Source organism: Coptis chinensis, chromosome 2 (genome assembly GCF_015680905.1).
Source record: "Coptis chinensis isolate HL-2020 chromosome 2, ASM1568090v1, whole genome shotgun sequence".
Lineage (NCBI taxonomy): Eukaryota > Viridiplantae > Streptophyta > Magnoliopsida > Ranunculales > Ranunculaceae > Coptis > Coptis chinensis.
In genome coordinates this window covers 55,682,985-55,704,100 of record NC_141457.1, presented here as the reverse complement: position 1 = coordinate 55,704,100, position 21,116 = coordinate 55,682,985, and the positions used below count along the sequence as shown (strand labels likewise).

General features: G+C 35.4%; 1 protein-coding gene across 1 annotated transcript; it reads left to right on the top strand.

Annotated features, from left to right (window-relative positions):
• Nucleotides 1–14,251: 14,251 nt before the first annotated feature.
• UNE5 (thioredoxin family protein) lies at nucleotides 14,252–20,275 on the top strand. Its single transcript, XM_086589186.1, has 11 exons — nucleotides 14,252–14,472; nucleotides 16,840–16,924; nucleotides 17,096–17,193; nucleotides 17,616–17,671; nucleotides 18,331–18,448; nucleotides 18,561–18,588; nucleotides 18,747–18,838; nucleotides 18,935–19,091; nucleotides 19,203–19,327; nucleotides 19,793–19,892; nucleotides 19,989–20,275. Exons 1-11 carry the CDS (start codon nucleotides 14,309–14,311, stop codon nucleotides 20,055–20,057), a joined length of 1,092 nt encoding a protein of 363 aa, XP_086445312.1. The 5' UTR covers nucleotides 14,252–14,308; the 3' UTR covers nucleotides 20,058–20,275.
• Nucleotides 20,276–21,116: the final 841 nt, after the last annotated feature.

Genomic DNA, 21,116 nt, shown 5'->3' with positions numbered 1-21,116 from the left:
AAATGTTAAAATGCTCCTATTGAGATCTTTTACTCTCGCAACAATACTCTGCTTGCCAGTCCCTGCCTCAAGTTTCTGCAAAGGGTTGTATACCTTAGCGTTGGCATTTACCCTCTCACTTCAATATTCCTCGTTGTCTAGTTGTCTACTGTTTTCTACCGGCTCTTGCCCTCTTCTCTGGACATTACATTTTAGAGACTCTTGATCCAATGTTCCTATTGTATTATTTTATAAGATATTTGATGTTCGAAATATAGTTATTTTGTGGTTGGGTTAAGTTTGAATTATTAGTTAAAAGAAATTAGTTATTATTAATTATTTTTTTGTATGTTTGGTTGTTTGGGTGGCTCACCCTCACTCAAATTCCTGGCTCCGCCACTGCATGCATGCATGGTATGTGGTCTTGTTGAGGGCTTTTCAAGGACGAAAGAACGTTCTGTGGATGTTGTCTTCAAAGTAGAGGAATTTTCTTCTGGCAACGACATTCTTGAAAAGTAAGAACTTTCGCCTACTATAATTTTCTGTTAACTTATTATTGCTTTGGGTGTCTCTTTTTGTTGTTTCATTTTGAGTGTCTAGCTGGATTAATGACCAATGTATGATTTGAGAATTTTATTTTACTGTTAATTTTCTGATAATTTCGAAATCATTGTTGCTTGGTACTCAATTTTACAGGTATTGTCGTATTTCAAGTAGAGCCTAATGTTCTTTTGTTTTTTATTTGGGCTACCCGAGGATATCCCTATAGGGATGAGTGTGCCGATACTGTTGGATCCGAGATCTAACGGTCCAAAAATTAAAAACAAAAAGGAAGAGAGAGAATGTAAATTTGTTTTTGATTTTCGGACCGTTGGATGGTATCGGATGTCGTCCCTATGAGGATATCCTCGGGGTAGACGAACTCTTTGTTTTTTCCTATACATGGACACATTTCTTTTCTTTCTCTTCTCATTACTCAACTGTCAAATGTCATGTCAGTCTTTCTCTGTCGTTTCTTTTAGTTTTCCCTTATTTCCCTCAAGGTGCATGTCATTGTAGAGATCTGTAATGATGAATATGTATCTAGTGATCCGGAATAGTCGCTGATGATCTTTAACTACTTAAACCTATATTTCAAGTTAAATGGTATGTGTGTTGACAACAACAAATGGTCAGCTGAGATACTTGCAGAATACAGAGACGAGGCTGTTACTGATGATGCTCCCACAGTCCAAGGGTCATAATCGACTAAGCTCCTGGAGGACGTCCAAAGGCAGTATCAAATGAAGAAGGTTTACTTAGAAGACCTGGTGTTCCTGCACCAGGCCGTCATGCATCTACAAGAATGTCCAGCATGCTAATCGTCATCAGTAGGTCAACAGCTTTTATTTGTTATTGTAAATGAGAGTTGAATGGAAAAAAAATGTCATTCTTGCTCTCTGGACATTTATGATGGTCATCGCTAATCAGTTATACGTTATACATGCCTTCTCTTAAACGGACATGTTCTTGGGAAGCTTATATAGTGTCTTGGAATGCTTTTACAGTGTCATCCAAAACTTTTTAATTTATGGCTTATTAACTTGTTTAACGGATGGCACTATATAAGCTTTCGAAGAACATGTCTGTTTAAGAGAATTCCTAATACGTTATAAGGATAGAAGTATAGAACTATTGTAACTTGTCTTGTTGAAGACAAATTTATACTGATAGTAACTTTAACAATCTCATTAACGGAGTTGCAAGTATAGCTGGTTGAAAAGGGTATTCCTTATAATGAAATGGTAATATTTTTATAAAATTGTTCATCTCTTACGCTTTCGCTAAAAGTTATAGTAGCCTACGGTATTTTGTTGGAGAGTTAATAGAAATGTTAGTCACTGTATTTCTTCTCTTGCCAATTTGGTACTCAATATGATAATCTCAACGGTGACAGTGAAATTTTATTATAGCTACTCAAGAAGAAAGTTGAGAGAGAAAATATGACGGCTTAATTAGGTTTCAAGCTCCTCTCACTTTTTCTTATATAGGAAAATAGTCTTATATAGAGGGTGGCTCCGTGTCCCACCTTTCACAGCTTACCTTTGAGCATAGAGATCACAAATGCCCAACTTGACACAGAGAATGAAATGAAGCACGCAGTAGCGGCTTAGTGAGTACATCCGTAAGTTGGTCTCCAGAGCGCACGAAAGGAGTAACTATCCTTTTGCTCGCAACTAAGCCTCTGATGAAGTGACAATCAACCTCCATATGCTTAGTACGCTCATGAAATACCGGATTACTCGCAATAAAGATAGCAGCTTGATTATCACAAAACATCTGCATAGGAGAAGGAACAACAATACCCATCTCAGAAAGAAGTCAATGAACCCACATCATCTCACAAGTTGTATGAGCCATAGCTTTATACTCAGCTTCAGCACTAGACTTGGCAACAACATATTGTTTCTTGCTACACCATGTAACAAGATTCCCACCAACAAATGTACAATACCCAAAAGTAGAACGATGATCAGTACAACTGCCAGCCCAGTGAACATCAGAGTATCCAACAATAGACAGGAACTATGATCGTCTGTACAGTAAGCCTTGACCTGGAGAACCCTTCAAATACCTTAGAACTCGAATAACTGCCTCCTTGTGAGGTGTGAGAGGTGCATGCATGAACTGACTAACCACACCAACAACAAAGGTAATATCAGCTTTCCAACCATTCTCCTATACCGACCAACATCATAAAAAATCTCCCCCTGTACATTATCAAGTTTCACAGTGGAATCTATAGGAGTATCAACTGGTCGGGAAGCAAGCATGCCAGTCTTTGAAAGCAAATCTGTCACATATTTCCACTGTGACAAATAAATACCATCCATGGATCGTGCAACTTAAATCCCAAGAAAATATCGAAGAAGTCCCAAATCTTTTGCATGAAAATGTCGAGTTAAATAAGACTTCAAATTTGTAATGCCACAAGAATCATCACCAATAAAAATAATATCATCAACATAACCAACAAGAACAATAGTACCGGCAAATCGAAGATCGACGAATAAACATCGAGTGATCAAAAGAAGAACACTGAAAACCATAACCAATCACAACAGAGGTAAACTTATCAAACCATGCTCGGGGTGACTGTTTAATGCCATAAATTGATTTCCTCAATCGACCACCATACCTGACTTACCCTGCACAACATATCCAGGTGGATGATCCATATACACTTCCTCTTGTAACTCTACATGTAAGAAAACATACAGTCTTCACATCTAATTGATATAAAGGCTAATCACGAGTCACAACCACAGATCGATTAAAAAAAAACACTAATAGAATTTAGATGAGCAATGGGAGAAAAACTCTCTATATAATCCATACCATATGTCTAAGTATCAACCAAACACGTTTTCAAGCACTCAACAGAACTATCGAGCTGATACTTAACTGTGAAAACCCATCGACAACCAATAATATGTTTGCCAGAAGGCAAACAAGCAAGCTCCCAAGTGCCATTATGGACTAAGGCACGCATTTCCTCATCCATAGCTAACTTCCAGGCTAGAGAGGGCAAGGCCTATGCATAGGTAGTAGGAACAAAAGCAGAGGATAGAGATGATGCAAAACAACGGAAAGTATGAGACATGCGATGAAAGGAAACATAATTGGCAATAAGATATTTAGCACAACTACGGTAACATTTATGCTGGGCAATGGGTACGAGTAGATCATCATTAACATATACAGAAGGAACCTCAGGCAAATCAAGTGGTAGCGCAGTTGCATGAGATGGTGATGGGGCACGTGATAGCTTAGGAACATGTGTTGGAGATTCAGGAGGTGGCTTAGAAACGTGTGTTAACTTAGGTGCAGGTGGGGCTTAGGAGCATGTTTTGGCTTAGAAACAGGTGGTAGCTTAGAGCCATATGGGAGCACTAGAACTGGTGGTGGTATGGAAACAAACTCAAATGATAAAATAATATCATGTGGTGGTAAAGGATCGGGTATAGTAAAGACACAGGGTCTGATGGAGACACAAAATCAAATGGGGATACAATATCAAGTGGTGGTAAAGGATCAGATAAGGACACAGAGACTAATGGAGACACATGATCAGATGGTGGCATTGGAACAATATCAAGTAAAGGCAAAGAAGTGGAAGAAGAACTACCAGTGGAAGATGAACCAATGGTGGAAGAATCATCAATATTATGAAGTACTGGAACTGATGGTAGAACCAATGTTTCCAGTCCAAGAGAAATCAAATCAGGGTCTAACTGCTGACCTGTGGAAGAGAAAAAAGAAGTGGACTCGAAAAATGTGACATCAGCATTTATGAAATAGCGACGAAGAGTTAGATTGTAACATTGATACCCTTTCTGTGTCTGTCCATAACCAAGAAAAATACATTTAAAAGACCGAGGGGACAACTTATCACGAACAAGACTCAAATTATGAACAAAAGCAACACAACCAAAAACATGGGGTGGAAGATGAAAAGAAGACAAACCAAGATACAAAAGTGAAAAAGGAGTTTGATTATGATGAATGGATGATGGCATACGATTAATAAGATAAGTCGCAGTCAGAATAACATTAGCCTAATAGATTTTAGGTACAACCATATGAAACATAAGAGTGCGAGCGACATCTAATAAATGTATGTGTTTGCGTCCAGCAACACCATTTTGTTGTAAGGTATGAGGACATATAGTTTGATGAATAATGCCATGGTTAACACAAAAGTATTCCATAAAGGATTGTACATATTCCAAACCATTGTTTGAATGCAAAACTTTAACAGGCTTACCAAACTGAGTAGAAAATATTGGGCAAACCAGAACTATCTTTCATTAAAAATAACCATGTCATTTGAGTACAATCATCCACAAAAATGACAAAATAAAGAAAACCAAACACACTTTTGACTCTACATGGTCCCCAGATATCAGTATGAACCAAATAAAAAAGACTTATACTACGACGTTCCACCCGACTAGGAAAAGAACTACGGTGATGCTTGCCAAGTTGACAAGCCTCACATTCTAAAATAGAAATAGGACTCAACTGAGGTATAACTTGACGAAGCTTTGCTAATGAAGGATGACCTAAGCGAGAATGCCACTGTAAAAGAGAGATGGAAACACTAAGGACAAAAAGGGGTTGATCACCATCAAGAAAATATAAACCATCTTTTTCATGCCCCGAACCAATCACCATCATCGTCTTGAGATCTTGAAAAACACAGCTAGAAGAGGGAAAGGTTACTGACCACTGGAGGGATTTGGTAAGTTGACTAATGGATAGTAAGTTGGTAGGAAAATTAGGAACAAGCAAACCATTAGACAAAGAAAGAGAATGACAGGGATGAATAGTGCCTAACCATAAACAGTGCGAGTAGAACCATCAACGAAATTAACAATAGACTTCGAAGCCACAAAATTAAAGAAGAGAGATGGTATACCAGACATATGTGTATAATAGCACCAGAATCATTAACCCAAGCAGGGGATGGTGACGCTGTACATGAAGAATTACCTTAAGCAGCCAAAGTTGTCATAGAAGAACTACCAGGAGTCAAGTTATTAAGTTTGTGCAAAATCTGACTGAGCACATTATCCTGAGTGGAAGCAGACTGAGAATTACTAGAACTCAGCTCTTCAAAAGCGTGATGAACAGAAAGAGGATAACCATGCATTCTTCTTATAACAAAACGGCTCAGTTTGACCAATATCTCCACAATAATCACATGGCCAATCTGGACGAGGTCCACGACCTCCTCGTCCACTATGAGAAGCACTATACTACTACCACCATGACCTAGGCCACATTTAATAGAGCCACCACGACCATTAGAAACAAAAGCAGCAGACGCAAATTTGGAGACAAAAGGTGTATAGGCAATAAACGCTCATTGGAGGCAAGAATAAGCATTAGCAGCACTAGGAAATGACTCATTAGCTAAAATCTGATCTTTAAACACAGCATAATCAGGATTTAAGATAAATAGAAATAATGCACACTAAAAATCCTCCCTTTGTTTGCACTAAGTCTCAACATCAAGAGTTATAGGCTGATAAATCAATAACTCTTCTCAAAAGCTACGAAGAAGAGCATAATGCTCATTCAATAGTTTGTCACCTTGCTTAGCATAAATTCGAGAAACATTGGAAGTCTAAGAATACATCTTCTCAAGGGTGTTCCATATCTTCTTTATAATATCAAAAAACTGAACAGTGGAAGCAACAGAAGGTTCCATACTATGCCATAACCAGGTCATTACCATAGACATCTCACTTCGCCAAGTTTCAGCACTAGGAGAATTTTCATCAGGTGGATCATCAGTTAAATACTTATGTTTCATCTTAGCACGAAGAAAAGCCCTAACAGCTTGTGGCCACGCTAAATAACTTTTACCGTCCAACTTAATAGACGTAATTTGTTTACCAATATCATCAAGCAAATATTGAGCGGGTTGGTTAGAGTTGGAACTCTGGCCACCAATAATAGACAAATCATCCATAATTCAATAATACCGAGATAAACTAAGAACAATCAACTAAAATATCAAATAAACATAGATCGATCACTGTAACAAACAAACAAGAATTACCGAATAAATTGAGATTTAGCTGAGAAAACTTACAATCCACCACAAATCTGAGAAGACAAAATTAATCCCAACAACAATAAAACAAAATAACTCCAATACTTTAGCCAAACCTTCAAACAAAGACTGGTCGATCATTAAAACCCTAAAATAAGGTTACCAAAAATAAATAAATAAATAACTAAATTTAGGGTTTCCCTAAACTCCAATCAAAACAACAAACTTGTAGATTTAGAAAATAAGGAAAGAAGAAGAAGGAAATGACCCGTTTTTAATTTGACACTCTGATAACAAGTGAAATTTTATTATATCTAATCAAGAAGAAAGTTAAGAGAGAAAATATGACGGCTTAATTAGGTTTCAACCTCCTCACACTTTTTCTCATATAGGAAAATAGTATGTGTCCCACTTGTCATGGCTTACAATGGGCATGAATGGTCATAGACTGGTGCAACTCAAGCCCCAAATTGAGAGTGCACACCTTCAGCATTTCCGTATGCTAAACATATTTTAAAAATATATATGAAACATCTTTTGTTTTTTTTTTGAATAAAGTTTTTTTGGCTGACCCTAACTTGTATTAAGATCGAATATAAACCGTTCCTACATTGTCCTCCTCAGCATATGATGAAAGCACAGAGCTCAAAGGAGGTACAAAATAAAAGCACCCATTACAAAATTCCAACCCTGCAAGGTGGCCTGCAATCCTATTGGTTTCACGATAAACATGCGAGAATTCAACGCTAGTAAACCTAGTTACTAACCCTAGTATAGCATTAACCACGTTCTGACAATACCAAGGAGCTCTATCTTTTCTTTACAGTATTCTTATCGCACTCATCGAGTCTGAAGCTACAATGATCCTGTCAAGTTGTGCCCCATAGCAACCCTCTAGCCCTTGCAAGATCACATTCAGTTCATGAAACAAAACTGATTTTCAAGCCACCAGAACGTACAAATCCAAATATCACTTCACCATTTGAGTTTTCTCACCACTCCACCTGAGCCCCATCTAAAATATGATAGTACGCCATCAATGTTTAGTTTATATACTCCCTCTTCTGGCTATAACCAAATACACTGGACTCTCTTATTTGTCTTATAAAATACTACCAACCCTAGTCTATCCACCAAAACTCTGTCGTAACTATTTTTTTTTTCAATCAACTAACATTCTAATTAACCAATCTCAATTATAACTGGAAATCAATAATCCTCAAACCAATTAAACTAAAGAAAAATAAATCTCATCAAACAGTAACAAGATTAATAAGTGTTGAATATAAAACCTCACCCATCTCATTTCTTCTTCCCTTTTTTTGCTTCCCTCTTTCTTCGATAGGCTTACCAGAGAAAAGATTATGCAACTTTTTAAACCCATCTGATATCTTCTTGTTTTTTGAGTTTTTCTTCTCCTCCTCCTCATTCTTCTTCATTTCCCTTGCGCAATCATTAGTTTCATGGGTGGTATACACAATTCCATAGTTTTAAAGTTGTTCATACACCCATCTTTTGCATTCTTGAATAGGAAATCCATCTTAGTTTAGTTGTTCTTTTAGCAGAGATGATTGCCATTGGAAATTTGGGGAGGTTTTGTTTTTGGGGTTTGTTTTTTTTTTTTGGATGATGAATATTAATGAAAAAAATAGACTGTTTTTTTTAGGTTGTTGTTGTCGTTGTTGCTGCTGAAGAAGTCTCTCTCTCTCTCATTTGACCTTGTTTGTGTTCCCACACAATGTACATACATGTGTATATCATAATAATGACATTAATCATGTTACTCTCAAGTGTAATACATGTTTTTTTTTGTCATTAATCATGTTACTCCCTCTCAAGTGTAATACATGTTTTTTTTTTTTTTTGTGTAGGGAGGTTAGTCAAAGTTTGAGCATTTTGCTTTGAAGTCAACTTGAAAATACAAAGTTATGGGGATTTCTTTAATATCTATTAAAATGTTATTGCGGTTGTAACTCTTTTGACACGTTTGTTACATTTTATCATGTTCGTGATGGTTTTATTAGTTGATGCACACAATATTTCTTTTATATTGTACTTTGAGATATAGTACTTTGAGAGTGAGATAAATGGGGAGCTTTATTTATTTATTTAATACTGTGTGGGTGTTTGTGGTTATATTTCGTGGATTATTGGGAAAATTTAATTGTGCTCTATATCAAAAAAAAAAAATGAGTTCCAAATATGTATGACAACATGTGCTTCATCTATCAATTAAACACAAAACGATGTCTCATGTCGTATATTGAATAAACAAGAGATGGACTGACTTGTGTTGAGTTAGAAAAAATCACAAATAACAAAAGACTAAAATAATCTTGTTATCGCCTATAATGTTTGAACAATAATATTTGTTAGAAATTGGCCTATTTTGTCGTATGGTTGACATAACAATAATTTTTGAACAATAATGTTGTTAGATATTTTGAGATTGCGGCTTAGGTATTTAGTTGAATTCTACTCAAAACTATGTCTATCAATTTTGGCGAGTCCTTCATGAAAACGAAGGGCATATTAGGGTCAGACGGAGTATGAGTATGATGATGTCACAAAGGTTTTCGATCAGTACGATTACGACGTATCATAGCTATTTCAAAGATTATACTTCAGAATATGCAGTGCCCTCGATTAAATTGTTGGATATGCCTAAAGATCCAAATATAAAAAAACAAGAGTGGAAAATGTTGGATATGGACTTGACTTACTACTGATCATTTATGTCTTACCAGTTTAGTTGAAAGCAAGGTGTAAAAATGTCGCTTCTTCTGGCTTGATTGAAAAAAACTACGCAATATTAGATAAAAGAAAACGTTAACTTGTTAGAATAATAACAATGCCAAGGTATGTAAAAGACTTGTAAAACTAATAAATGAAAAGAAAAAAAATAGTTACTGTTTGGGCAAACAAGTAAAAGAGAGCGCGGTTCATGATAGGCGCCCAAAACTATATAATAAATACCTTTTAAAAGTATTTTACTTAGGCTAATTATGTTATTAATAATGTGAGTTTATTATTATTTACTTGTGTTTCTATGTTTCAGGCTTTGGAGTTGAATAAGTATGGAAAATATGTCAATTATGCAAAGAAAATGAGCTAAATTGAATGCTAGGTGAAAATCATGGAAAAAAAAAATCAAGATCCATGTAGAAAAAACCTTGAAAAAGCGGACAAGATTTTACTAATTTTTCATCGACACCATCTACCGAAGGAATTTAACCAAAATCGGAGTATATTTAATAATTTGGTAAAGAATTATGTGAAGGACAGAAGCACGTACTAATTGTTTTTATATTAACACGTACACCTTCATTGCAATAGAGTTTGTTGCAATCCAAAACAGGATCACACCGATTATTCATGAGGTATGGGGGGTATCACTGAGTTTTGCAACATTCAAAAATTATTCCTGAAAGACTTGTTATCTGTATTGACAAGTTTCAACCCTGACTTGAAGGATAAGATTTCGGTTAGTCAAATGTTGTTATGAGTTTGCGAACACTGCTCCGGTTTTATAAAATTCATCTTTGTAGCTTCATTAGCAAGCAAATCGTTTAAATATACTCTCACACCTTCAAGCATTTTTTTCAACATAAAGAAGATTAATTATTTCATGTTGATATTTGCCCCTACCATATGCCTCATAAAAAAATGTCTTTTTCCATTATGTGGTCTTCCATATTCCTCAAAGCAAGCTTGCAAGACATTGGACGACTGAAGTGGACTAGCAAGTAATCAGACATTTGTTTCAATTCATGAAACAATTGTTGACTAGTATACTAAACTTCATATGTTTCTACACAATTACTCAAAAACACATGTAAATAGGGTTTAGGGTATATGAAGCTAGAGCAAACTTCCGCAAGTTTAATTTACTCATGATATAGCAAAAAAAAAAAACCCCCCACAACGGAAATGAAATCAACCGTTTACAAAGAAAGAACTTAACCACCCAATTGATAATTTAAATTGATGAGAACTAAAGGACGCTCTTGGAAAGGGATTTTGATGAAGCTAAAGTGCTAGCTGTTTGAACCACACTTCGACAATATGGAAAAATTGAACAAAGTAAAACTTTATAGATAACAGTATGAATAAAGAAGATGATGTTTCACAGAATAAAACAAATAACAATAAAAGAAATTACTCTTGATGATTGAGAATTGCAAATGCAATGTCCTAAAGACGAATTTCACCCTTGTCTGAGTGCTCACAGTTCTTCAGGTGTCGTCTTCCTAGGATACAACAATCAATTACTTCGAAATCATAGCACCACAACTTCAAAGCCCTAGCGAACCTTTTAATGGATTTTTGTACTATCAATGAAACTTCAGAAATCAACAAGGAGAAAAGACATAGACGTTTTTGTCACACTCAAAAGTTCTTTTATCTTATTCAGAGATCTTTCTCAAGTGTATTTTGAAATAACAAGACAAGGGTTTAAATAAAATGAAAGTGTCTCTTCAAACAACCACCATGTTTGTTCCAAGAGTCACTTTGTCTCTTCAAGACAATGTTTAAAGAGTTTTATAACAGACATAAAAGAGAATGACAGTTATCCAAAAAGTAAACGTCAGTAACTTCTTGATAACTGTCTATGAAATTCGAAAATAAAAACTAAGTCCCAACCATACAAGTCCTAGACCAAGACCCCCAAGGCCCAATCATAAATTATAGAATATTCAATATATTCCTATGTATATTTTGTTGGGGAGTGGATTTGAGCCCTTCACATCCAATTTGGATTCCAAAATGTATACCACGCACTAGACCAACTTCTTAAAGTTGTTCAAGTACATCATCTTTCATATATGGGACTACTTTCTATTCATACTTAGATTTTCCAACACTAGCTGCTCTCAATGATTGTACGTATTTCATTCAAATCTCACTAGATGGAAAAGGAAGCTACTGTCAAAAGGAGGGAGGCTTGTTCTTATCCATAGCACTTTGTCAAATTTACTAGTTTATTATCTTTCGTTACTAACTATTCCGGTGAGTGTAGCTAACAAGCTGGAAAAATTAATGAGAGACTTCTTATATATGGGGCTTTTGTGAAGAGAAGCGGAAATATCACCTAGTTGCGTGGGACAAGGTGTGTACTTTGGGTATTAGAAACATTACAATCTTCAACCAATCTCTTCTTGGGAAGTCGTTATGGAGGTATGGTAGTGAAAATAATGTTCTATGGAAGGAAGTTATTGAATCAAAGTATGGTATCGCTGATATAGGGGGAAGGCCAACTACCGTTCGACAAACTTATGGGTGCTCTCTTTGGAGGGGCATCCTTGCTTCACAATCAGACTTTTTCGAAGGCATTTTGCATAATGTGAGTAGAGGAAATAAAACAAGATTTTGGTTGGATAAGTGGTGTGGGGAGCTTTCTTTGGAGGTAAAATTTCAAAATCTTTTTAGGTACTATGCTTCTTTTAATTAAGAATGGGTCGGTGGAACAACATTGGGTGCAAGAAGGAAATGAGGGAGTGTGGAACTACCATCTTAGAAAGAGAAACTTTAGAGAGAGAGAGATGAACTCGCTTAATGAGCTTAAAGGCTTATTAGCAAATACTTTTTTTGGATGATGAAGAAGACTCATGGAGATGGAACCGGACTAGCAATGAGACTTTTACAGTGAAATCGTACTACTTGTATCTTCATGGAATAAGTGGATTTGGTGTTGTTCATTACCCAAACTTTCCTTACAAGATTATTTTGAAGGTTAAGTTACCTTCGTGGATTAAGTTTTTCATATGGAGCGCAGTGTGGGAGCGGATTTTGACATTGGATAATTTAAGGAACAGAGGTATGGTCATTCAAAAATGGTGTGTCTTATGCAAATCTAGTGAAGAAAGCATCAACCACCTTTTTTTTATTCCTACGTCCTTTCACGTCAATGCTATGGATGCGGCTCTTACATCACATAATCAGGGACATAGATTCAGTAATGGGTGCTGGAAATTTTAGAGACGTATTTATCAATTGGCCTCTGTTCAACTCTGAAGGGATCAAGGCAATCACTTGGAAGTTGCTTCCATATGCGGTATGTTGGTCAGTTTGGGTGACAAGAACCAAGGCTATTTTCCAGAGCAAAAACATTTCTTTGGAGAAGGTGATTTCCTCGGTCAAAGGAACAATATGGTTATGGTTGGTGCTTACGAAGAGAGACGAACCCATCATTTCTTTGAGTTGGTTTTTGATTGGGTGAATCTGATCACTGAAACTTATTTTTCATGTAATGGCGCGGTTTCTTCATTTCAATCATATATAGTTGCGTGCTTCTTCATCTAAGGCAAGATATGGGTGGGAAGTGAAAGTCTTGGATCATTTGATTTGGGGTGTGGTCTGTAGCTTGATGCATTGCTACGTTTTTGTGATTGTTTTATACATGAGGACCTCCCTCATTGCTTTTCCCTCTCACAGGTGGGGTGTGGTGATCCTAATATCCAGTTTTTGGCCTTAGTCAATGGCTCCCACAGGTAAAACATTCATGGGCAAGTCACTGCACCATTTGGCCCAAACAACAGTTTTCTTCACAATTTAGAGACGGACCTAATAAAAAGGGGCCCTAATCCGCTCCTATTTGGGCCAAATGGTATAGTGAGTGTGGCTAGTCCATTTGTTATGATAGAAATTAATCAATGTCTGTAATGTTATCTGAAGACATTAATAAAATTTCAATTTTACTGATAAACAAAAAAATTAATAATCTAAATATGGTTATAAAATAAGGGAAAAATGAAAACATTGGATTAAGAATTTAAAGTTGATGGGTGTTCAACACAATGATTCCATTAGACATTCGGCATATATAGAAAATCTAAGAGAAATACAAAGCCAATCACTTTAGTATCTTATAGACATTTCATCAAATCAATAAGCATAAAGTCAAAAAATCGTAAAACGCATTTTATCAAATTTTGTAGCATTTCATCAGACAACAATCAGTCATGACTAGGAGTTTTTAGACAATAATTAAGGAACCAAAATAGGTATGACATCATGTGCTTCATGTGTCAAGCCCAAAGATGCCTCATGTCATAAATTGAATTGGGTAGAAGGTTCCAAATGACGTAGTTGGCAGTCAATCACTTGTATATTTTGAGTTGTTTTGTTAATTTCCCATACAACAGTAGAAAACACATATCCACTTGCTTGATAGGAATTATAAGATGTTGTTTGAAAGTGTGGACCATTAGCAAGTCTCTTAATGATAAACATCTCACTATTTTCAAGCTGTCAAAAACTTATGCGTGCATATTCTATTTTTTTTTTCCCGATTCATTGATGTTGAGATCCAGGTTTTTTTTGTTATTCGATCTACCTTACCTTTAACATTAGACACACTAACCATGAACCATCCCTAACAAACACAATTCTAATGCAATATAATCCATGAAACAAACGACATGAATCATACAAGCTAGGCTACGCTTGGTTTTGCATGGGAAAACATGTTAATTCCATGTTGTCCGAAATGGTGCGAAGTATTTTGCCTACATGATCAACTACACACGTAAGACGTACGCTATAGTTACCTCAAAGTCACCTACGTATTACTTAATTAGTCAACCTTGCCACGTTATCTTAATAGACTAAAATACCCTTCCACTAAAAAAATAAAAAATCAACTCGTTCATTTTTTTTTCCTACATATATAAATAAATCATTTGTTCAGAAGAAGGAAAAAAACTCATCTCATCACAGAAAAAAATGGGGAGATCTCTTAATCAGATCTGGTTCTTTTTGATAGCCTTAGGTTTATTATTCGTATCAAGTTGTTTAGCAGAAGAAGATGTAGTAATTCTCACTGGTGACAACTTCGAAAAGGAAGTCGGACAAGATCGTGGAGCTTTAGTCGAATTTTACGCTCCTTGGTAACTTTTTTTCTCTTTAATTTTGTCATTTAAATTGCTTTTTTTATTTCATTGATGATACCCGGATTAGTTAGATCCTGTTTTCAATTTAGATTAGTTATTTGAAATCTGATTAGTGATTAATTGCACCAGTGGATTTGTAATTTGACACGTTTGAAATTAACAGGTTATTGATTAGATGTTTGCTTGTGGATCTTCATATGTGTCTGTACCTATTAACTTGGGTTACATGATTAGTACTGGTTTCCATCTTGTCAAGAATCTGAGAATTTCCTCAAGGAGATTATAATTGTAGGTGACACTGTAACTGAACAATGTGAATGCTATTTGAGTCTTAGTGAGATCTTAATGGTCCTCTCAATTAGTTGGATGTAAAGTTCTTCTGAGCTATATCCCTTATTAGGAATAACCCTGGTCTGTATCTCTGGAAACTGCCAAGTTAAATTCTTTATGACGAGGCATATGATTTATATGATATATACTCACGTTCTGTCTAAAACACATTGTTACTGTCGTAATTATTGTTGTTCATTCTACGTTCATTAATAATTTAAATTCTATTGCTAAAAAGATGTTCATTGCGGGAGTGGCAAAGTGGGTGATAGGCTTTTGTATTTAGAAGTAGAATAATTTGTAGTTCTCAGGTTAGCCTCCTGTGGCTATGTTTTTAGTTTTATTTTGTTTCTTTGTAATAGTAGGCTTTCTCGGTCTACTTTCTTTTCACTTTTAATGAGATTTCATATTTAAAAAAAAAAAAAAAAATATATATATATATATATATATATATATATATATATATATTCTCTAAAAAGTAGCTACTTAAGTTAACGTAAAATAAGTACGTACGTAAAACTTCACTTACAAAATGAATTCAAATCTAATTTTTTATGGTTATGAAGCACTCACCATAATGATTACCTTCCCAAAATTTCAGCTCATTTGGAAACCTCTAACATAGATAAAAATTATTGGCATCTTTAAAAAAAAATCTAACGGTCCAGAAATGTTAAGTTTTTGTAATCGTTTTTTGCCAATGTTAGAGGTTTCCAAATGCGTTGAAATTAAGTAAAGATGATCTTAATATTGAGTATATTATATCCACAAAAAAATAGGTTTGAATTCATTTTGTAGGCGAAGTTTTACTTACGTACTTATTTTAAAGTTAACTTAAGTAGCTACTTTTTAGAGAAAGAGTCGGATTATATATATATATATATATAATATATATATATATATATAATCCGACTCTTAAAAGGACCTTAAATAAGGACCAAATCTAAAACAACCACAACTTCACCTATAAAATAATTTAAAACCTAATCTTTTGTGTATATGATCTACTAACCATAAAGAATATCTCTACAAAAATTCAACTCGTTTGATATCCTCTAACTTAGATAAAAATTGTTGTCCATTTTTGAAAAATATCTAACGGTCCAGAAATGTCTAGTTTTTGTAATAATCTTTTGCCAATGTTAAAAATTGTCAAACGAGATGAATTTTTGTAGAGATGTTCTTTATGGTTAGTAGATCATATGTACAAAAAATTAGGTTTTAAATCATTTTGTAGATGAAGTAGGGGTTGTTTTAGATTTAATCCTTATTTAAGGTCCTTTCAGGAGCCAGGCTGTAAAAATAGGTTTGAATTCATTTTTGTAGGTGAAGTTTTACTTAATTACTTATTTTAAAGTTAACTTAAGTAGCTATTTTTTAGAGAAAGACTGTATATATATATTTCACAGTTGGTGAATAATAGGATTGTTTAGCCTTAGACATGAAGTGGATGAACAATAGGATTGTTTCCCCAAGCTTCCGAGAAGCTATAAGATAGAGTGCAAGGCTTGTTAATTGGAGAAAGGGACTCTCCCAGAGCCTTGTTGAAACTGGACATGAAATGAGGAGATATCTAGTGGACGATTTGTTGCAAAGTGGGCGAAGATTTGGAATTTGCCTTGCTTGTTTAAACAATCGACGTTCTGTACTATTTTGACGTAGTTCATAATACACATTTTTCTTTTATTGTTCGTAGTTTCCCTGTAGTAGTTCCTCAGTTTGGCCCGATTTGTCTCAATTGATCACTCGCAAAATTATTGGACAGTGGTGAGTTGAAAATGCTCACTTTTATCTAGATGTCTTCTAATTAGGGGAATAGTACAGACGACAGATGACCAAATTAGCCATGGGAGGAGGAATAGGTCCATAGTGGAATTATTGGAGATGTCTTCTTTTGAAATATTATCCATCAGAGTTGAACCAGTATTCTGTCTTAAGAGTTGCTAGGGTTTCTCTGTTTATGTGTTCGTGTCCCTATCATCGTTGTTGACTATCTTGTAATAGAAACTGGTTTTCTTTTATATCTTCTGGCAGGTGCGGGCACTGTAAAAAGCTTGCTCCTGAGTATGAGAAGCTTGGTACAAGCTTTAAGAAGGCTAAATCTGTTTTGATTGGAAAGGTATATCTTAAAGCCCATGTTGTCTATATACACACCAACAATTTGATTCTTCCAATTTTTCATTTTCTGAAAATTCTATTTGCTGTTTAATATTTTATATAATACGAGTTTTTCTTAATTATAAGAAACATCAAATTATTTCTAACAGCCAATTAGTAATAAATGGTGTAGGTCGACTGTGATGAACATAAGAGTTTATGCAGCAAATATGGAGTGAGCGGTTACCCTACACTCCAGTGGTTCCCTAAGGGATCCTTGGAACCAAAGAAGTAAGTGTTGTGTTTTACATATATAATATTGTCTTTTTTATACAAACTAAAAATGATCATAAGCTGTAAGATTGAGAGTCAAAGTGTCACGCATTAGAGAAGAGAGAGCACAGACAACAGAAAAGCTCTTCTCAATTCTTATAAAAAATAGTCTTAGCACATGCACAGTTATGCACTTCATTACTATTTTGCATATTGGTTGTGAGACAGCCCCATAATCGGTATCAAAGGCTTAATGATACAATATGCATTGCACTGTACAATCCATGTATTATATATACAAATGTGTGTGTGTGTGTGTGTGTGTGTGTTTTGATTGAACAAACTATTTGTAACTCATAAGATTGTGATTTTTGACATTACCTATCTCTTAACCCTAAGTCATCATATGGAGTTCTAATTACATTCCCTGAAATATTTAGGTATGAAGGCCCACGTACTGCAGAATCCCTAACTGAGTTTGTGAACACTGAAGGAGGTACAAATTCGATTCTGCAATCTATTACGTAATGCATTTTAAGAAAAATGTTCTCCAAATGTTTTTTTTTCTCGACTCTACTTTTTTGTCTAACATTGACAACTGAACATCATCAAGCTGTTAAATTGTGTAGTCTAAATTGTAAATATATGTAAAATTTTGTTTGTCACACATATGAAGTGATGTGATGTAACTTACTATTGCACTCCATTTCATGTATTTTCCTGATGTGATGAATCATGAACTGATGCAAAAACTTTTTACCTACGTACTTGCATATCTTCACTAATTAATTGTTAAAAAAAAATGATATCTAACTCGATGTAGTTTTCAGAATTTCTTCGCTATTTTTTAGGAAACCTTGGCACATCGTTCTACACATTCTCTTTGTAAACAGTGATTTACAACAACTAAACTTTTTCTTGTGGGTTTTGTTTACCGAAATTCCATATCCTCTCTGTCTTGAGCATGAGGTAAAAGGATTTGATGATTAACTTTGGATGCCTCTTCTGATTAACCATGAGATGTATTTGAGTAGGAAGAACTGCAAAAAACACTACGTGCATGTACTTGCGAAAACTGTGTTACATATCTACATCTAGATGTATGTATTTATCTATAAGCATGGGCATTTTCTAAACAATGATGTTAATTTGTAGGCACCAACGTGAAGCTGGCAACTGTCCCTTCCAATGTAGTTGTGCTAACTGAGAACAATTTTGATGAGGTTGTTTTGGATAAGACCAAGGATGTTCTTGTTGAGTTTTATGCGCCATGGTAAGATTACATGTTTAATTGTTTTTGTACATCTATGATTGGACACCTCGATTTATTATTATTGTTATTATTATTTTAATATATTCATTTCTAACGTTTCAGTTTTGTACAGGTGTGGCCATTGCAAAAACCTTGCACCAGTAAGTGCATCCACAGCTCTTACAAAGAACTTGTGACTGTCATACCTCATGCCGCCGGAGACAATAATATTCCGAATAATAAGGAATTGTTAGAAACACCAAAAATATAATGATCCTATAAGAATCACTCCTTTTAATTATGTATTATTGTTTTTTAGATTTATGAAAAGGTTGCAACCGCATATAAATTGGAGGGAGATGTTGTAATTGCAAATTTGGATGCTGACAAATACAAGGATTTTGCTGAAAAGTGGGTCCACGGCTCCAAGTTTTTTTTTTGCTGATGTAGAACACACTTTAGTTTGTAATTGCAGTTATAGGCGTCTGATGCACTTCTTCATTGCAGATATGGTGTTAGTGGTTTTCCTACATTGAAATTCTTCCCCAAGGGCAACAAAGATGGTGAAGACTATGATGGAGGGAGAGATTTGGAGGATTTTGTGACTTTCATCAATGAGAAGAGCGGCACTAGCCGCGATGGGAAAGGGCAACTTACTTCCACAGTTAGTAAAGTTACTTATTTGAAAATTTTCACTTCTGATTGATAACAAAACTCATGATCAGCGATCACCACTATTTTATTTTTCTTTTCCTTGATATTGTGGTTGACTTAGGCTGGTATAGTTGCAAGTTTGGATGCGTTGGTGAAGGAGTTTGTCAGTGCTAGCAATGACAAGAAGAAGGCAGTCTTGAGTAAGATAGAGGAAGAGGTGGAGAAGTTTGATGGTTCTGCAGCAAGGTAATTAGCCGAGGAAGCTTCTTTTTCTAATTCACAAGCTTATGTTCTTCATATTTTTCAACTGTACATTGTAGTTGGACATTTGGGGCCTCTTTTAGCACCTTGGCCAAAGGTTGCACTCATTACTGTTGTGGTTTCTACTGGCCTGAATGACAGTTTTTGGGTCTAGTTTGTGGCTCCCACAAGTATTTAATCTTTGGGCAGGTGTGGCTAGACAGAGATGACAGGCATTGCCTAGCCCATTTTAGGAGCATCTGCCTTGCTGTAATGTTTAGTTTAGATTATTATACAAATCCAATAGTGGGGAAGAATAAAAAAACAAAGGATAAAAACAAAATTGCTAGTCTATGGAATCCCTATTGTTGAAACCTCAAAATGTGTGTAGTTTTACACTTAAGTGAGTAGTTGATCACTTCATGTTCACCAACCCTGATAAATCTGAATGATCTGCGGTCCTTTTTTTAGGTATGGCAAGATTTACTTGAAAGCAGCCAAGAGCAGTTTGGAGAAAGGTTCTCACTATGCCAAGAACGAGATGGACCGTATTCAGCGCATTCTTGAAAAGGTGACAATCCAGATCTTTGTGTTCTTTTAAAACTTTCAAGTTCAACCTCCTGAACAACTCCTAGACCTTAACTGTCTTTTCTTTTTATTGGTGCAGTCAATCAGCTCTGCCAAGGCAGATGAGTTCACTCTCAAGAAGAATATACTATCCACATTTGTTGCTTGATTCATGAGAGCAGTCAACAAGTTACTTCTCCATGTTGTGGTGGTTGTCACCCATGTTTCAGAAGTTGAGGTCCTTCAGATACGATCTTGGAGGATACCATTTCATCAATCTGTTCACAAACTACTTCTTAAACAATGGGTATTTGCCTATAGGCTTTAGTTTCACTTTCATAGGAATTCCTGCAGGGTTTATACTAATTGGAGTGAGCTCCTTTGGTATCTTTTTTGTTATCTACGTCTGATACTCTTAGTTGGAGCAAATTTTCTTAACTATTTTGCCTATGTACATCGACCAACCGTTCAAATTTAATAGTTGGGGATAAACCCAAATTTTCTCACCTAGGGGTTTCTCTCTAGGTCGACACCTGAAATGAGAGAGGATAGAGTTGTTCGACACCCTATGTGCGTGTTATCCTAAGAGCAAGTCCAATTTGGGGGGGGCGCGCTATATGGGCTGTTAAAAGCAAATAAGCACCCCAACCATAAAAATGTCATTCCAATGGGGTTGTTAAAAGGGTCTTAAATTTGGAAGGAGTTAAAAACCCAGTTAAAGTTAAGACATTCGCTAGCAACTGTCATTATAAGTTTCGAGAGACGAACGATATAGTTTATGCCGTCTGTTATTTATGTACAGACGGTAGAAATTATGCTGTCTGTCTCCCGTTTTAATTAAATGGACGGACACTCAACCCGATTTAGATTTAGCCAAATTCAACTAATTTTTCATTCACATGTATTTACTTATCATCAAAGCCTAAACCCTCAACTCCTCAACCACCAATCTCATTTCTTGTGTCAATTTTATAGACCACAAAAATTTTAACTTTGTCTTCACTCACACTTTTTGCATTACTGTTTTCAAGTTTGCAACCTTTCTTTTCATATTCATTCTCAACTTTGCAACTTTTTCTCTCACATTCAAAATGGCTTCTTCTTCTCGCTATGTTGAATCAAGCTTCTCATCCGAAGATGAGAACATGATGAATGACGATGAGAACATGTTCGTACCTATTTTCTCGTTGTTGTAAGACATGCACGAAACTACTCGTGATCATCGAGG

Excerpts from the sequence above, each read along its gene's own strand:
- UNE5 (XM_086589186.1), top strand. The coding sequence starts at position 14,309 with ATGGGGAGATCTCTTAATCAGATCTGGTTCTTTTTGATAGCCTTAGGT. Across the intron at positions 16,925-17,095 it reads AATCTGTTTTGATTGGAAAG|GTCGACTGTGATGAACATAA; the intron begins GTATATCTTAAA and ends TAAATGGTGTAG. Across the intron at positions 18,589-18,746 it reads ATTGCAAAAACCTTGCACCA|ATTTATGAAAAGGTTGCAAC; the intron begins GTAAGTGCATCC and ends ATTGTTTTTTAG.